Source organism: Calonectris borealis, chromosome 3 (genome assembly GCF_964195595.1).
Source record: "Calonectris borealis chromosome 3, bCalBor7.hap1.2, whole genome shotgun sequence".
NCBI lineage: Eukaryota > Metazoa > Chordata > Aves > Procellariiformes > Procellariidae > Calonectris > Calonectris borealis.
Window position 1 is genome coordinate 25,036,812 of NC_134314.1, and position 15,621 is coordinate 25,052,432.

Genomic DNA, 15,621 nt, shown 5'->3' on the forward strand with positions numbered 1-15,621 from the left:
CTTTTTCCTTGTTGTTCTCATATTGTTATTCTCATGGCCATGGACCTGCAAATCCCAGTAGTGTTGCTGTGGAGGATTCTCATGGGAAACAATTGCCACCGTCATGAGAATCACCCCTTCTTTCTCCCCCTCTCCTTACTTCCTGTTTTGTAGATTTCAGTTCACATTAAAGAAAACCAAAACAAGGTGCATAAAAAAGTAGTTAATAGTAATTTAAATACTCTATAAATATTATCCAACAATATATGCACAACACTTGACCTAGCATATTTCAATCAGTACTGTGACTGGGAATAACCAATGGTGAGTTTGAGTGAGTCCCAAAGAAAAGTATATAGTACTAGGGAAAAATCATGGTGAAAATATAATCTTAATCACCACCATCATCACCACCTGCTTCAATGGAGAGACAACCTGTAGAAGGATACTGGTGTGGAGAATCAACACTGGGTTTCCTGGCTGACCACTGGGGAGCATTTTCCCTTCTTGTTCCTTTCATCATTAGAGTTCACAATATGCCATCAGCCACAGACACCATTTATAAAAACCTGCGCAGGCAAGCCTGTCTTAATGTCCTTAGTGCAATAAATGTATAGTTTACTGAACTTGAAGCTAACATCTACAAAACTTTTCACTATTTTGCCTATTTTGGTGTTGAAGCAGTAAAGTAACTGCAGGTAAAATGAAACATTTAGATAGGGTGCTTCAGTTTATGAAAAATATTTAAGGAGAACTCCCACTCTTCTAATTAAGTTACATTCAGTTACTGAACACTGAACAGTCTACCAATGTTTTGCAGCATCTTTTGTACAAAAGTAGTTTGACAAAAGTACTATCAAATAATTTTCACCATATGTGCCCATAAGAAACTATTGAGAATACTATTAACTTTTTTTGTCCTTATCCTTAAGGTGAACTAATTAACATGGATATTAACCAAAAGTAATACCATATGTTAATAAGCGAGAGCTCTTTCTAGCTGCAGGTCTGTGCAACCTATTAAAATGGAAAATTTCAATACATGCATATATACTAAGATATCAGGTATTTTTTACTAGAATGAATCAACTTCAGAAAGTATCAAGCTGAAGCTCACAGTCAAGAAAAATTAAAGATGCTTATGTTGCCAAGGTTCTCATCTCTTTGAGACAGAAGCAACACAAATGAGGCTAGGGTAATTTAGATCACTTTTTTGGGGTTAAATTGCCACAATCTTATACATCATCTTAATTTCCACAATCATATACAATATATCTGTTCTGTTGATTTTGTTACATACTAATTTTGACTTAGGTCTGTGAAGATTCTTGGTGAGGCATGAAAACAAGTTTTGTAACCACCCCAAAAAGTCTGAGAAAACTAACCGTTATTTTCAAATAATATCCAATATAAGGAATTACACATGTTAGCAGAGTGTAACATTTAAAATTTTTCAAACATGATAGAAATTTGTAGTTTGGATTGACCTTCAAGCAAAAAGCATTAGAACAATAACTTTCATTTTTACTTCAGATTCTTTTTAGTCATTTTGTGGATATTTGCAAAGCCATATCTCCATTAACCATTAATTAACAATAGAGACTCTAACAATCAAAATTCTACATTTGTGAAAGGACTAAATGTCTATTTGAAATAAATTTTGTTGGGATATAATGAAGGAAGTTACAACATGAGTTTAAAACAGTTAATTTAGTTCGTACCTTGATAAACAGCTTTGAATCCTGGTGAGCCAATGCTGTCATCAGATTGTAAATGAAGCCACATCTGGTTGCTCATGCTCACAATAAGATCAGGAACACTAGATCCAGTGAGTCTGTATGTAGAATAAATTGCAAAGTCATTTGCAGAGGCATAAATTACTACTACTACTACTACTACTAAACACAGCCTTTTAAACTATTAATATAATATTTAGGCCTAATTACAATATATTACCCTAGTATTCTGATCAGCTGTTTTTTGATAAAATTAACTATTCTGTATGGATTAGAACAATGTGAAGTCTAAGGGAAAAAAAACATTTTTAATGACTGCATTCAAGTTAACAATGATTAAACACTTTTAATAAAGCTGTTCCTACCTAAAGCTTTCTTCAAGTAATTAAGCTATTAGAGAGATGTGAGGGATTGTATAAGTGAAATAGTTTTCACTTGTTTAGATTAGTATTGCTTTTTTTGCCATGCTTTTTGAAAGTGAAGGAAGTTGGTTTACATGCCTTACAGCGCACGTGTCCAGAAGAACTTCTAGAACCCCATCTACTCCATTCAAATAACTTACAATGATCTCTTAAATTTAAGGGGACACTGCTATTTTTCATACAGAAATGTGTGAACTATGTATAGATAATGTACATTTCAATACAACACATATAAGGTAAGCTGGTGACTCCCACCATAAAACCTTAGACATTCTCAGTAATATCCTTTGTGCATCTATAGTTCTGGTACCTTAATGCAAAAAGATGTGTGTCAAAAAATGAATAAGAAAAAAAAAATCTTTGTAGATTACTTCTTAGTGGTGTGTGCTGGTTTTGGCCGGGATGGAGTTAATTTTCTTCATAGTAGAAGAAAATGGGGCTATGTTTTGGATTTGTGCTGAAAACAATGTTGATAACACAGGGACACAGGGATGTTTTTGTTACTGCTGAGCAGTGCTTACACAGAGTCAAGGCCTCCTCTGCTTCTCACCCCACCCCACCAGCCAGTAGGCTTGGGGTGCACAAGAGGGGACACAGCTGGGATAGCTGACCCCAACTGACCAAAGGGATATTCCATGCCCTATGACGTCATGCTCAGCATATAAAACTGGGGGAAGAAGAAGGAAAGGGGGGAAGTTTGGAGTGATGGCGTTTTGTCTTCCCAAGTAACCGTTACGCATGATGGAGCCCTGCTTTCCTGGAGATGGCTGAACACCTGCCTGCCGATGGGAAGTACTGAATGAATTCCGTGTTTTGCTTTGCTTGTATGCGCGGTTTTTGCTTTACCTATTAAACTGCTTTTATCTCAACCCGAGTTTTCTCACTTCTGCCCTTCTGATTCTCTTCCCCATCCCTCTGGGGGGGAGTGAGCGAGCGGCTGTGTGGTGCTTAGTTGCAGGCTGGGATTAAACCACGACATGGTGAAAAACACCTACCATGTAATCAGGTTCCAGTACTGTATCTGAACAACTGTTCAGATCTTGGTGATAGCTTTACAGTCTTTCAAAAGGTAGTGGGAAAAGTCCCACATAAAAAATGGCTGCAGAATATCTCTATCTAAGCTGATATCAGATACAAAACCAAAAAACATCAGAAGAAGAGGACATCTGCCTTGAACTCCATGTAGAACTCCATGTATCAGAAGTTTTGGGGATGGAAGCTATAGGCACTGCAGTAACTGTAGTTGATGTAAGGAAATAGCAATGACTTTGTCTCTTCTGTTTATGTAGACTCTGTTTTGCTCAAATGGATCACATACTGGATTCTCTTTCTTCCAACTCTCAGCTTTGACTATGATGAACAAATACATGTGAGGTAAGTAAAACAAATACCGTGCCAAACTAAGACAAGGTGTCCCAGAAGCAGAATTTCTCAAGAAAGAAGTTATAAAGAAAACAGAAACCAGTATTTTGATTCTTCCACAAACATTATTTAAATATAGTCAACCGGATGTTAATACTATTGCAACTTAAATGCAAAGACATAATAAAAGGAGGGGCTGAGCAGAAAGAAGGTGAGAACTGAGAAACCATGAGGCAAGCTATAGGAATCCTCTCTTTTTTGCATCTAAAATCTTATCCATCAAGATTATGAACAAGAACCTGTACATCCCATATCTAAAATATTTCGGTTTCTTACTCTGATATATTGAAAATAAAATTTAAAAAAAAAAAAGTTTCCCATCGGAGTGGAATGGACTGGGATCTTGCTAATTACTACTGCCTATGCACTTAGAACTGCTGTGGTAATGGCTGAGTGTGCTCTCATATGGTCTAGAAGATTTTTGTTTACGACCTGGTAGTAAGTATTTGACAATATTATGATATTATAGGTGCAGAAAAGTAGGTGGAAAAATTAAGCCTATTATAGCTCAGCATAAGCAAACACACAAACAGAGTTTAGCTTGGATAAATAAGGAAGTTGATAAGACACAGTGATATGTAGCTAAGTTGTTCAGTTTGACCTGTGTTAATAATAAGAATGAAAATAAAGCAGCTGCTTAGTCTGAAAATTTGAGTTGCTTGCCCAACTAATTAGGAACTGTACAGGTTCAAAAAGAAAGATGCTAGGTTATAGCCAGAATAACTAATATACTCTTGCTTATAAAATAATACTTGTGATAAAGTTGTGACATTAATTTAAATGAATAATATAGGTAGTCTATAAAATGGAGAAACCTCACCAGATAGTGAGTTACATAAACAAAAATAGTTTAGGAGATGCCTGTAGAAATAGATATATAAAGAAAGAAAAGGTGAAGAGTATATATACACATCTTGGGGATCACCTTCTGAAACCACAGCAATAAACATTAATTTCTGACCTATCTTTCCAGTTAAAATACTTAACAAAAATACCAGGCCGTAACTGTTAAGCCATACTCTGTATTCTGCACTTCATTGTAAACAAAAGTTTGAGGGTTTTAACAATGAAGAAAAATTCACTGATGTCTCTTGACAATAGTGGAGATCTATTGGAAGACAACTGGAAACCTGTGGTTTTCCTGCAATGATTTCTCAATGGCTATTCAGATGTGTAAATCTACTGCCTAACCAAGTAACAAGTGTTTAAGTGGCTCTGTTTATACACAGTAATCTGATTAATGTATGTGAGCTACATTGATAATTTCTGAATACAGATAAGATGAACTCTGAAATTCTAAGTCTTTATGAGTAGTATAGGATACTTTTACTGTATGTAAATGTCTGTGGAGCACGTAAATAAAATAAAAATAATTTTTTAAAAAAGCAAAAAAAAACCCACAGCAAAACAGAATAAGGTGTCATCACATCACAGCCAAAGATTTTTCATAAAAGTAATCCAGTAGATGTGTGTGGGTTTTTTTAAAATTATTTACCAGTAAAACGATAACTATACATTCACACTACCCATCCATCTGACCCTTAGTGGTCTCCCTAATATAACTTGAATTGACTAATTAATATTAACCAAATTTGTCAGAGAAAGGAGATAATAATACCTAAATTCCCATAGGCTTAATGAAAATTACCAACTTGATAACCAAGAGACTCAAGCTGAGGAAGGCATCCTTCAGCTTAATGTCATCTCCCTTCAAAATGACAATGGCCTATCCATAGACGGCAGATACAACCAGCAGAAATACATGCCATTGTTTGCTCAGGTTCACATCTAGGAGATATAGGAAGAGAGCCACGACTGTTGGAAGAGAAAGGGAAGGAAAGGGAAAGGGAGGAAACAAAACCCAAAGAAAAACAAAAAGGAAGCCAAAAAAGCAGAAATCAATAAATAGCAGAATAGGGGTTTTTGTTGTTGTTGGGTTTGGTTTTTGTTTTCTGATTTTTTTATTAGGGGTTCCCTGAGAATACCCCTGTATATAGAACTATATCCTTCAACTATAAGGATGGCAGATAGGGTAGATCAGATGTTTAGGGAATGGAGGTCTGTCTGACAATACGTGCTGTTGCTGACTCAGAGTTTGTCCCAGTCTGTAACCATCTTAAGATCAGATTGTTTGCAAGTTCATGAACAGAGACTTGGAGACCAGCCATTCAGACAGATTGGCTGGTGCTAAACTCATTTCACATGGAGATGCATAATCCTAGGTTATCTCTATATGAAAGAAGTTAAAAATATTGAGGCAGTTTGCTCAGGTTCACATCTAGGAGATATAGGAAGAGAGCCACGACTGTTGGAAGAGAAAGGGAAGGAAAGGGAAAGGGAGGAAACAAAACCCAAAGAAAAACAAAAAGGAAGCCAAAAAAGCAGAAATCAATAAATAGCAGAATAGGGGTTCTATATAGTTTAGGATAGATAAGCAGCACAAAATGGTCTCAATAAATACTTGAATTCAAAATGTTGATGGTGCAAGCATGGCACCAAACTACAAGCATATATAAGCAGCATGGTCATAAAAATAATAATACATTACTATTAAAAAATATACATAGTATGTGATTAAAGAGACGTATGTTGAATTCCTAAAATATTTTATTGCTGTTTTAAACAAATAAACAAGAAAAAAACATCTTCTGTTAATTGTGATGAGTTGAGAATGAGAAGTCTGGCTTGTATATGAAAGAGGCTGAGGTTTGAATTTTAGGCTTGAGATGTAATTTTCAGGGACCTGACATCAAATTTTAAAATATATAACATGAACTATGTTTTCATTATGATTTTTTTCCCTCTTACAACTTCATCAAAGAAAAATTCTAGTGTGCACTTTTCATCTATGTATATATATTCAAATACCTCTGCTACAATATCTGTTTCCTACAAATGCTAACTACTGAAGAATCTTTAATTTGAAAAGAAAGTAATCCTTTAAATTAAGGATATTCCACATAAATGTGAAAAAGCTCTGAGTCCTTTCTGCATTTTTTTTCTTTTTCTTGTTCTTTTACTGTGCAGGATATTTTAAATAAATGTGTTTTGGAGGCATTAGAACAATAAGCTAAGCTGAATGAAGCACAGCATTCAAAAGTTAATAAATCTGTCTTTCTTACATTAAACTACTGTATAAAACAAAAATTTCTTTTAAAATTCAATCATAAACACTTCTTGAGTTTTCAATATGTGAACATATTTTCCTTCTTTGAGGTAAATCTCTTTTCATTGTTTGTCCAGGTTTTCATCTCCTTTTAAAGAAACAGTTTTATAGTATTATTTTATCCTTCAAAGATGACAAGTCTATGCTATTAGTGTGCTTAATTGCAACCATATCACAAAATAAAGCTCTGAAGGTTTGACTGTTAAAGGTGTGATAAGCAGTAAATGTCACTAAAAATCCCTAATTTTACTTGGCTTTGTATTTTTCTTTTAATACAACTAATGTCAACTACCTAGCTAGTCACGGGAGGAAGACTCCAACACAGTACTAAACAGACAAACAAACAAACAAATCCTACTTTCTCTCCTAAATTTTACAACTTCTAAAAAATTCACAAGGAAGAACTTTTTAAGTAATGTGAAATAAAATAAGTAACTAGGAAGTCAGATTCAATAATGTTTGAGTTATATAAAAAGGCAGCCTGTTTTTTTCACCAGTTATGGAAGGGTAGGTTGTTTTCCAAGTCCCCAGTAAATTTCCAAACTGTGTGTGAATAGAAGAAAAGGATAAGGGTTTACTAAAAAAGCATTTCTCTGTCATGGACGGTTGTCTGTGTACTGAAATAGCTGACATAAGCAGCTGGGTTTGAATCACTAATTTGCAATTTCTTCTTCTATTGGGGAAAAAAAAATTACAAGTTTTCCATACAAAGAAAGTTAAAAGATTCATGTTTTAAGGGAATAATTTCAAGAAAGGAAATTAAATTTTAATGTAACTGCTGCAAGAAAAATATAAATCATAGCATTTGAAGGCAAAGCAGACTTTCTAAAGCAAAGTGTTATTTTAATTTACAAGAATTTAAGAAGACAAAACAGGGTATTGCAGAAAATGTTCTGACTGATAATCTTCACCTCACACATGATTATTGCTAGTGAATTATTTTGTAAGGGCATTCACTAGCTTCTAGCCAAATTCTGTTAAACAAGAGAAATAACTGCAGTCAAAACTTTATAGCCTAAACATATTAAGATTAATTTTCAGTAAGTTGTATTGCTGTATTTCCAGAGCTAACCATCTCCGCAAACGTATCCCATAAAATAATATTGCTAAATATTCAACAAGTAAGGCTTACAGATGAAGCAATTGTTAAAAATAATAAAATGATGGGCATATCCCCCTTTAATTCATTAAGCTATTGATGATAAGATTTTCTAAAAAGTTTACTATAGATACTAAAATTAGACTGCTTTAATAAACTCAAAACCGTCATATCCCTACTAAAATGCCAACTGCACTGCCATAGAATGCATTAAAGTGATTTGAAATAATTTGCTCTTCATCAAAGTATATTGTTCGTTGTACCATCTCAGTGCTATTTCACATGAACTTAAAAGACTTTTACTAATTATTTTTCCAATTTCTTCCAAAAATTAAATTTGAGCTGGATAGTCTATATTTTTTTCTACTTTTTAAACATCAGTATCCCTTTCTATTCCCCTCTAGCTGTAGTGTTACAGCTTTGAGGTTACACAGATAATTTCTAATGGTTCAGAGTTTGGACACTATAGAAAGCTTGTACTAGGACTGATCATTTATATATCATGATCCCTGTCAACTCCCTCAGTCTTCTTCCCGTCCAGTATTTAAAGGTCCCCTGTTTACTGACCTGCCATTAGCCAGTTTCCAGTGTTCATTGGATTGCTGGCTTATAAACATCCTGGCATAACTGAGCTCATTATAAAGTTTGAGTACTAAATTTATAATAAAGCACCCAGAAGTAGCTACTACCTTGAGGGCTCTAGCAGCTGAGAGCTGGAAAATTTTGCATGGGGCTGAGGCTTGTGTGTTCAGACATGAGAAGTTTATATGGAGGGGAAAGGTTTCAAATCACTTAGAAATTAGGTTTGGATTTAGAAATGTATTTATTTTTGCATAATTAGTTCAAACTAAATTATAAAAGCTATGAAACGTCAGAATCAAATGCAGTAGTTTCTACAGTGATATTTTGTAGAATTTCTGCAGAAATGCTGGCATTTAAGCTGCCAACAGAAACTTGCTCAGCATAAGAAAAGCTATATTATTTTTTAACAGATCATGAGAAATTATAAATAAAATCTAGCCAGAAAAGTCTTTGCTATAAGCTGCTTCATGCCCCTGAGAAGAATTAAAAACCGCAAGGTGCTGCTCAAACCTCATTAAATACAATAGAAGTTATTAAAACTAACTAACAGAAAATTTTGGTAAGAAAATCACTTTGACATTTAGTTATGAGCTTTCTCATCATAATGTAGTCTACCAGTGGACCTAGTGTTTTATGAGGAAAGTTAGTTTCCATCCACAGGAGACCTTTCTCAAAAGCAAGTGAAATGGGGCATATCTGTGATGCAGTTTAAATATAATGTATTTCATAATGCATGATACAATCCAGTGTTTAATAACTGCAAAAACAGTGTCACAATAGAAATTCAGATTCATCACTAATTATTGAGACACTGTAGTTTCATACTTGGGCCTTCCTGTATTTCCACTGTATTTAAGTTATTAATCATTTACTTTCTCAAATTATTTTCAAGGTAGTGCTAACGTGCAAAGTATTGCAACCCAAAAGGTGGATAGATTTAATCACATAGACCTTGTTTTCATCAAAGGTACAATTTACAGTAAAGATGGAAGGGCCAACACTGTACTGTAATCCTAAGTGATAGGTTGTTGAGTAATACGGATAAAACAGTCACTATTTTACTCAAAAATCATATTGAAAGAAGGGCTAAAAGAAGTACTGCATGTCTCTAGTGAGAACATTGTACTAGTGCTAGAAATGCCAATGATAGATTCTGAAGTGGATGTCTGCCACACAGATCTTCAAAATGTTATTAAAGTGAAAAATAGTTACAGGAGATGATGTGATTATGAGGGCCTGCCTTCTTGAGATACAAAAAATAGCAATTAATATGATGTAAGACTATTTTACTTTTTTTTTTTAAATTTTTTTTTAGGCAGTCATGGAAAATAAATGTGGAGTATGTAGTCACAGGCTAAACCCCTTCAAATGGAAGGGTAAAAAAAAGAAATTTGACAATTACTTCATAAGTAATTTTAAAAAGGCAAACTTTGATATGTGAAGTACTCACAGTATAACAAATAGAATGAACAATTCGGGGTACCAAATTTACTAAGTTCAAAAACTTGACTCTGAAGGAGCTTTGGGATCCCTGTAAGCCAAAATGTACCCCAATACAAAAAGGAAAAATTGCAAACCCTTTTGTCAGTCAAAGCAGTTAATTTAACATGCCCAGAAAGATTGCTGCAATATTTAATTGGTCTGCAAAATACAAGGAAAAATAAACATGGATGTTGAAATTCTCACTCCCAGTTCAAGTCTTTTCTTGTTAGCTTAAAGTCTAAGCTCTTAAACCAGGATTTTTTTCTTATTTTCTTTTTCAGGTACTCCGAACACGGAATTCAATATAATCAGTAGCAGCTAGTTGCTATTGCAACACAAGAAACAGGCATCACACAAATAATCCAATCATTTTCCAGTCTTAGCTTTTAAGACAAATTAAACTAGGGGTACCTGGTTCTACATACTTTGATATTATAGTTCAGAAAGTAGCCATTAATAAATATTATAAATTCATAAACAAATAAGTAAAATGAAGATATTGGCCTCAGACTTGTCCCTCCAATAATATTCTAATTAATTTAAAATAAGTTCTGTGGGTGTTAAGTGCACTCATTTGTTATAATTATGTAAAATAAATATTTCAATAATTTATATGGATTAAAAAACCTCAAAACATAAAATGATGATGGATTCTTTTTATCAAATGTGTTCACTGTCTTTATCCAGTAGAATTCTGTGCAAAGTCAAGTAATGTTATTATGAAATAAATGCTATCAGTTTCTCTTATTTAGTCATTGTTGATTTATTAACCCTGTAATTTTGTTTTGTACTCTCTGATCAGGATTCATATGCTAACTTAACCTTCTAAAATGCTAACTAAAATATCTTGTGACCACAAACTCCCATTATGAAGGAAGGAAAATGAGCATATGCAACCAAAATGAGATGGTTAAGGTAGACGAGATTAATAAATCTGTACAGGATTCTATTCTTTCCGTTAGCTCAGACACTATTAAAGACCTGTATCTTAACATTAGCTATCTAGTTTGGAATTTTCCTTCAAACTTATGTAAGTTGCTACACTTTCTACATATTATAGTATAGTATAGTATAGTGTATATTATATAATATCATAATAATCCATGCAGCATGTTTAAATTTACTGACCAGTGGCCTATGTGCTTTCATGAAAATTTTGCTCACAAATCCAATTTTGAGTACAAAAATTTTGAAATTAATCTATGGGTTATTTATTTTACACAAGTTGTATTTTCTGTTTGCTGAAATCTAAGCAGTTTTTATTTAATCTAAATAATTTTTTTTTATTCCTTTAATTGCTTGTGAATACAATTAGAGTTATACAGATAGTATTTGTTTCTTAAAAGAAGCTTTTTTGCTTTAAAAAAATATAATCTCCGTTCTCTGCAGTTTTTAGTCTCTGATATTAAAGCCTATAAAGATGCTACTAAAGATCTGGAGTGAATTTTGTAACAAACAATTTTCTTTGACAGTATTTGAATTCTAAACTTACATTATATAAACAAACTACATGCATTCAAATTACATACATTAAAATTACAGTTAAATAGATATCTCACGACCCAGGAGAAACAACATATGACAACACATGGGACATGGTTTAGTGGACATGGTGTGTTGGGTTGATGGTTGGACACGATGATCTTAGAGGTCTTTTCCAACCTGTATGATTCTATGATTCTATGATTCTATGTCTAAGGAAAATTTTAGAAGTTCTGTACTTACACATACAACACTGTTCTGGTATCACCAACTTTCCCAGCATCTCCAACAGTAAGAGTATCATAGCCTCTTTCCAGTTCAAACTCTTCAAAAGCAAGCTTTATGACCTATTAAAATTAAATAAGTCAGTTATTTCAAAACATACCCACAGGTTATCTGATTTGTTCTAGTCTTAAAACAAATTTTTTGGCTACCATAAGCCAAGTCATGAAGCATTCACTCATTATTTCAGTTAGACTTATTTGATTTGAGAAAGATATATATAGCAAAAGCAGAAGTGGAGAAACTTCTGTATTTCCTAGTACCAAGAGTGAAGTCTTTGCCATAGTGTTTTAGAGGTATCATCTCATTCAAATTTTAGCCCTGTAAAAAGGCAGCATCCAAGCTAAGCTAGTTGTTTAAACTTTCTCAACATTAAAAAAGAAAGTCAGCAAATCTCACTTTCTGTGTTGGAATGGGAAGAGCCTAGTTCTATCAACTTCAGAGAGGAACTTACACTACTGGAGTAGATGAGGCTTACATTGAACTATGTTGCTTCTGTTTCTAACCCAAAGAAAAGCCTGTTTTTAATAAAATACCCATTGATCTAAGACAATATATTGCCTCTTGCTATAAATTCATGTCTTGCTTTTCATACCTTGCTTTGCCATCTCTGCTATTTGTATGTTTATGTTTTTAAAAGTATGCTAAAATTGACTCCAGGACTAAGACCCCTTGTGTGTTTTAAAATTGAGTTAATATTGAGTGTCATTGAAAGGTAAAAGAGTGGGAGTTTTAAGAAAAGCTAAATGGTCCTAGGATATCTATAGCTATGAAAAACATTATTAACACAAATATCTGTATAATTATTTTGGCAATAGGTCAGAGGTTTTGTTTTGTGATCTAATACAGGTCCTTTACAGCATATTTTGCAGACCTGCCAGATTTTGAGATAAAGTGTACAGCATTATCTACATTATGTTTCAATAATCACAGGAATTTCAGGCAATATGCTGTAGATAAAATAATATACATTTTCATCTTTTCCTGGTGTATATTCTAGTATTTCTAGATTATAACAGTGGTTAACATGCAAAATATCATTACTAAATCAAGACTAATAAAGCCAAATAAAAGCAAGAAAAATATGTAGAAGCATAAAAGCAGAGTTTTTTCTGGCAATAAAAATAAATACATATATAAGACTTTTACTTTTAATGCTAATTTTATTTGGGGGGGGGGGGGGGCGGACCTGATAAACTATTCCATGAGAAAATATGGTAATGTATTATTTAAATATGTTCCATTTGGTTAGACTCACAAACTCTTTTACATTACAATTTAAAACCAAATGTGAATGTTCACCTTTTTAATAATAAAATAAGTTACAAAAAAGTAATTGGATATAAACTATAAATGAAAGATTTAAAGACCTGCTTAAGTTTATAGGAAATGTCACAAGAGAAGTTTCTTTATGGGAAATACATTGTGTGTGAAGAAATATTAGACACTATTAAACAAAATCTTGTTACCTTCACTTCCATGCTAATTGTTATTCTATGCTAACACATAAAATATGTTCGAAAGACATTCAAGCGGTTGCAAGTTAAGAAGTCTAACTTAAATTCCTTTAATCTGATTCATAAAACCTAAATTTTACCATGTAAACATTAAGCACCCACTCTAATCATGGCTCCTTCTACAGTCAGTCGACAGAAAATGGCACCCAGAACACAAATCATATTACCTGTCTTAAGGTGGACCAAATTGCCATTTAGAGTTGCCCTTTCCATTGACTATATGGGGAGTTTGGACGACTAATGGGAGACTAATGCTACATAGATATATTTAGATAAAATTAGTTCCTCTGTACACAAAGTTCTGAATCATCAAAAGAATTTTTAAGATTTGTTAGATGGAGGGAGGGTTGTTTGTCAGTTTATTTTTGAGAAAGAATGTAAGACAGTTTTGTATGGATATAGATATGAATACAGCGTAGGAAAAACTTAAAAGGATTGAACCAATATCAGCAAGAACAATATACCCGTACATGGTTAATTTATATACTGGGGGAAAAAAAGCAACTCCAAGATGCTTCTCCAGATTCAATGTTGTTTTGTAATTAAAAAAAATCCAGTAATACTAATCTGATCATCATCATTAAATATGCTTACTCTGAACTGATTAGAATAAAGAAAAGAATTAATTTTCATTAAGAAAAATTGGAAACACAAAAATTACTTCCAAACCTATTATATTTGTTTCTGGATGATCAGTTATACTTCTTACAGAAGAATGATCCTGTTTGCTCGCTGAAATGTATGAGATAAAATTCCCTTATAAGCAATTCAGAATGATTACTTATGATTAGATAAACAGACTGTGAAAACAAAAATCTTAAAAATATGAGACACCTAAGGAGGTATCTAATGGAAGCTCTGCAAGTGAATTTCCTGTCATAATTACTTTTTCCTTAGAAGTATTTTCCTTTATCTGTCCTAGCCACTCCCATACTTTATACTTCTGCTGGCATAATTGCTATAGCAAGTAATGGGGAAAGGCAGCACCAGAGTTGTACTAACAGAAATTTCTGTATGGACATTCTTCCTGGAAGAAGCAGTCGGGAACATGGCAAGGTGACATTTCCAAAATGCCTAGGTATACAGGTTCTTTTTGTTACTAATAAGACCTATTTGATTATCCCTTAAATATGTTAGAAATGTATGCATTCAATATAGTAAATACAAAGTAAAAAGTGAGAGCAGTAAATTTCATTTTAACATGCAAGCAGAAAAAAGAACTACCCGTAAGATGTCTCTTATATTTACAAGCAGATCAAGTAAACAACTTCAAAAAAGTACACATGTGCTACTGGAAATGTGTCTTATACAAAAAAAAAAAAAAAAAAAAAAAGAAATAAGAAACATGGCCTCCTTGAAGGAGCTTTTCTTAAAGATGAAAAAATGAAGTGAGACAATTATTTGCCTCAGTAAAACTACAGTAAAATACATGAAGAATAGGGAAATAGAATTGAGGATCCTTAATTTGAATTTTAAAAATCATAAATAGAGAATATGTTTATTATTATTATTGATGAAAGCTGTTTGCAACTGTTACAAGTTACTCCATTTCATTGACATATTAGCTTCAAATATAATAGTATTTTCCTACTTTGCATCTTTTCCCTGCTGCTATGTAAAATTTGAAGTAATATAATCATGCGACTGGTTTTGACTGCCATTTCTTTTACAGACAGCTCATACTCAAAGGGATTTGGAAGCGAAAGAAGCCATTGCTACAGGCACAAACATGGAAATATTGCTATAGTCTTTCAGATTCTGAAATCTTTTTAAAATTTCTAGAAGAAATGAGCCAGGTGCTTAAACCAGAGTTTTAAACCAGGTTTTGGAGCATCTATTTCACTTAAAGAACAGCATAATATAGAAGCAATGTCAAATACCAGCATTAGAGAATGCATACATGGATCCAGGATTCCTTAAAACTTTTAAAAATGTGCTGCTTCCCTAGCCTACCCCTCCTACAGTAATATGCTTTCAAGTCTTAAGAGTCACTGTGACTATGCCCAAAATCCTGTGAAAGAGGAAACATGGTGTCGTGGTTTAACCTGGCAGGCAGCCAAATACCACGCAGCCGCTCACTCACTCCCCCCTCCCCTCAGCGGGACGGGGAGAGAATCAGAAGGGTAAGAGTGAGAAAAACTCATGGGTTGAGATAAAGACAGTTTAACAGAACAGAAAAAGGGAAAATAATAATGATAATGATAAAATATACAAAATGAGTGATGCACAATGCAATTGCTCACCACCCGCGCTGACCGATAACCAAGAAGCAATTGGTACTTCCTGGATCACGCCTACCATTCATATTCTGAGCATGATGTCACATGGTATGGAATACCCCGTTAGCCAGCTGGGCTGGCTGTCCTGATTATGTTCCCTCCCATCTTGTGCACCTAGCTCAGTCAGTAGGCATGGGAGCTGTCCTTGGACTAGGAGGGCACTTAGCAACAAC

General features: G+C 33.7%; 1 protein-coding gene across 1 annotated transcript in view; it reads right to left on the reverse strand.

The window, feature by feature from the left end:
• CSMD1 (CUB and Sushi multiple domains 1) overlaps positions 1-15,621 on the reverse strand; it is a 1,311,413-nt gene that overhangs the window by 384,098 nt on the left and 911,694 nt on the right. Inside the window, exons 11-12 of the mRNA XM_075145187.1 lie at positions 11,614-11,717; positions 1,701-1,813 (exon numbers count right to left, since the gene is read on the reverse strand). Of these exons, the coding sequence (XP_075001288.1) occupies positions 1,701-1,813; positions 11,614-11,717 (217 nt within the window). The remainder of the gene's footprint in view (positions 1-1,700; positions 1,814-11,613; positions 11,718-15,621) is intronic.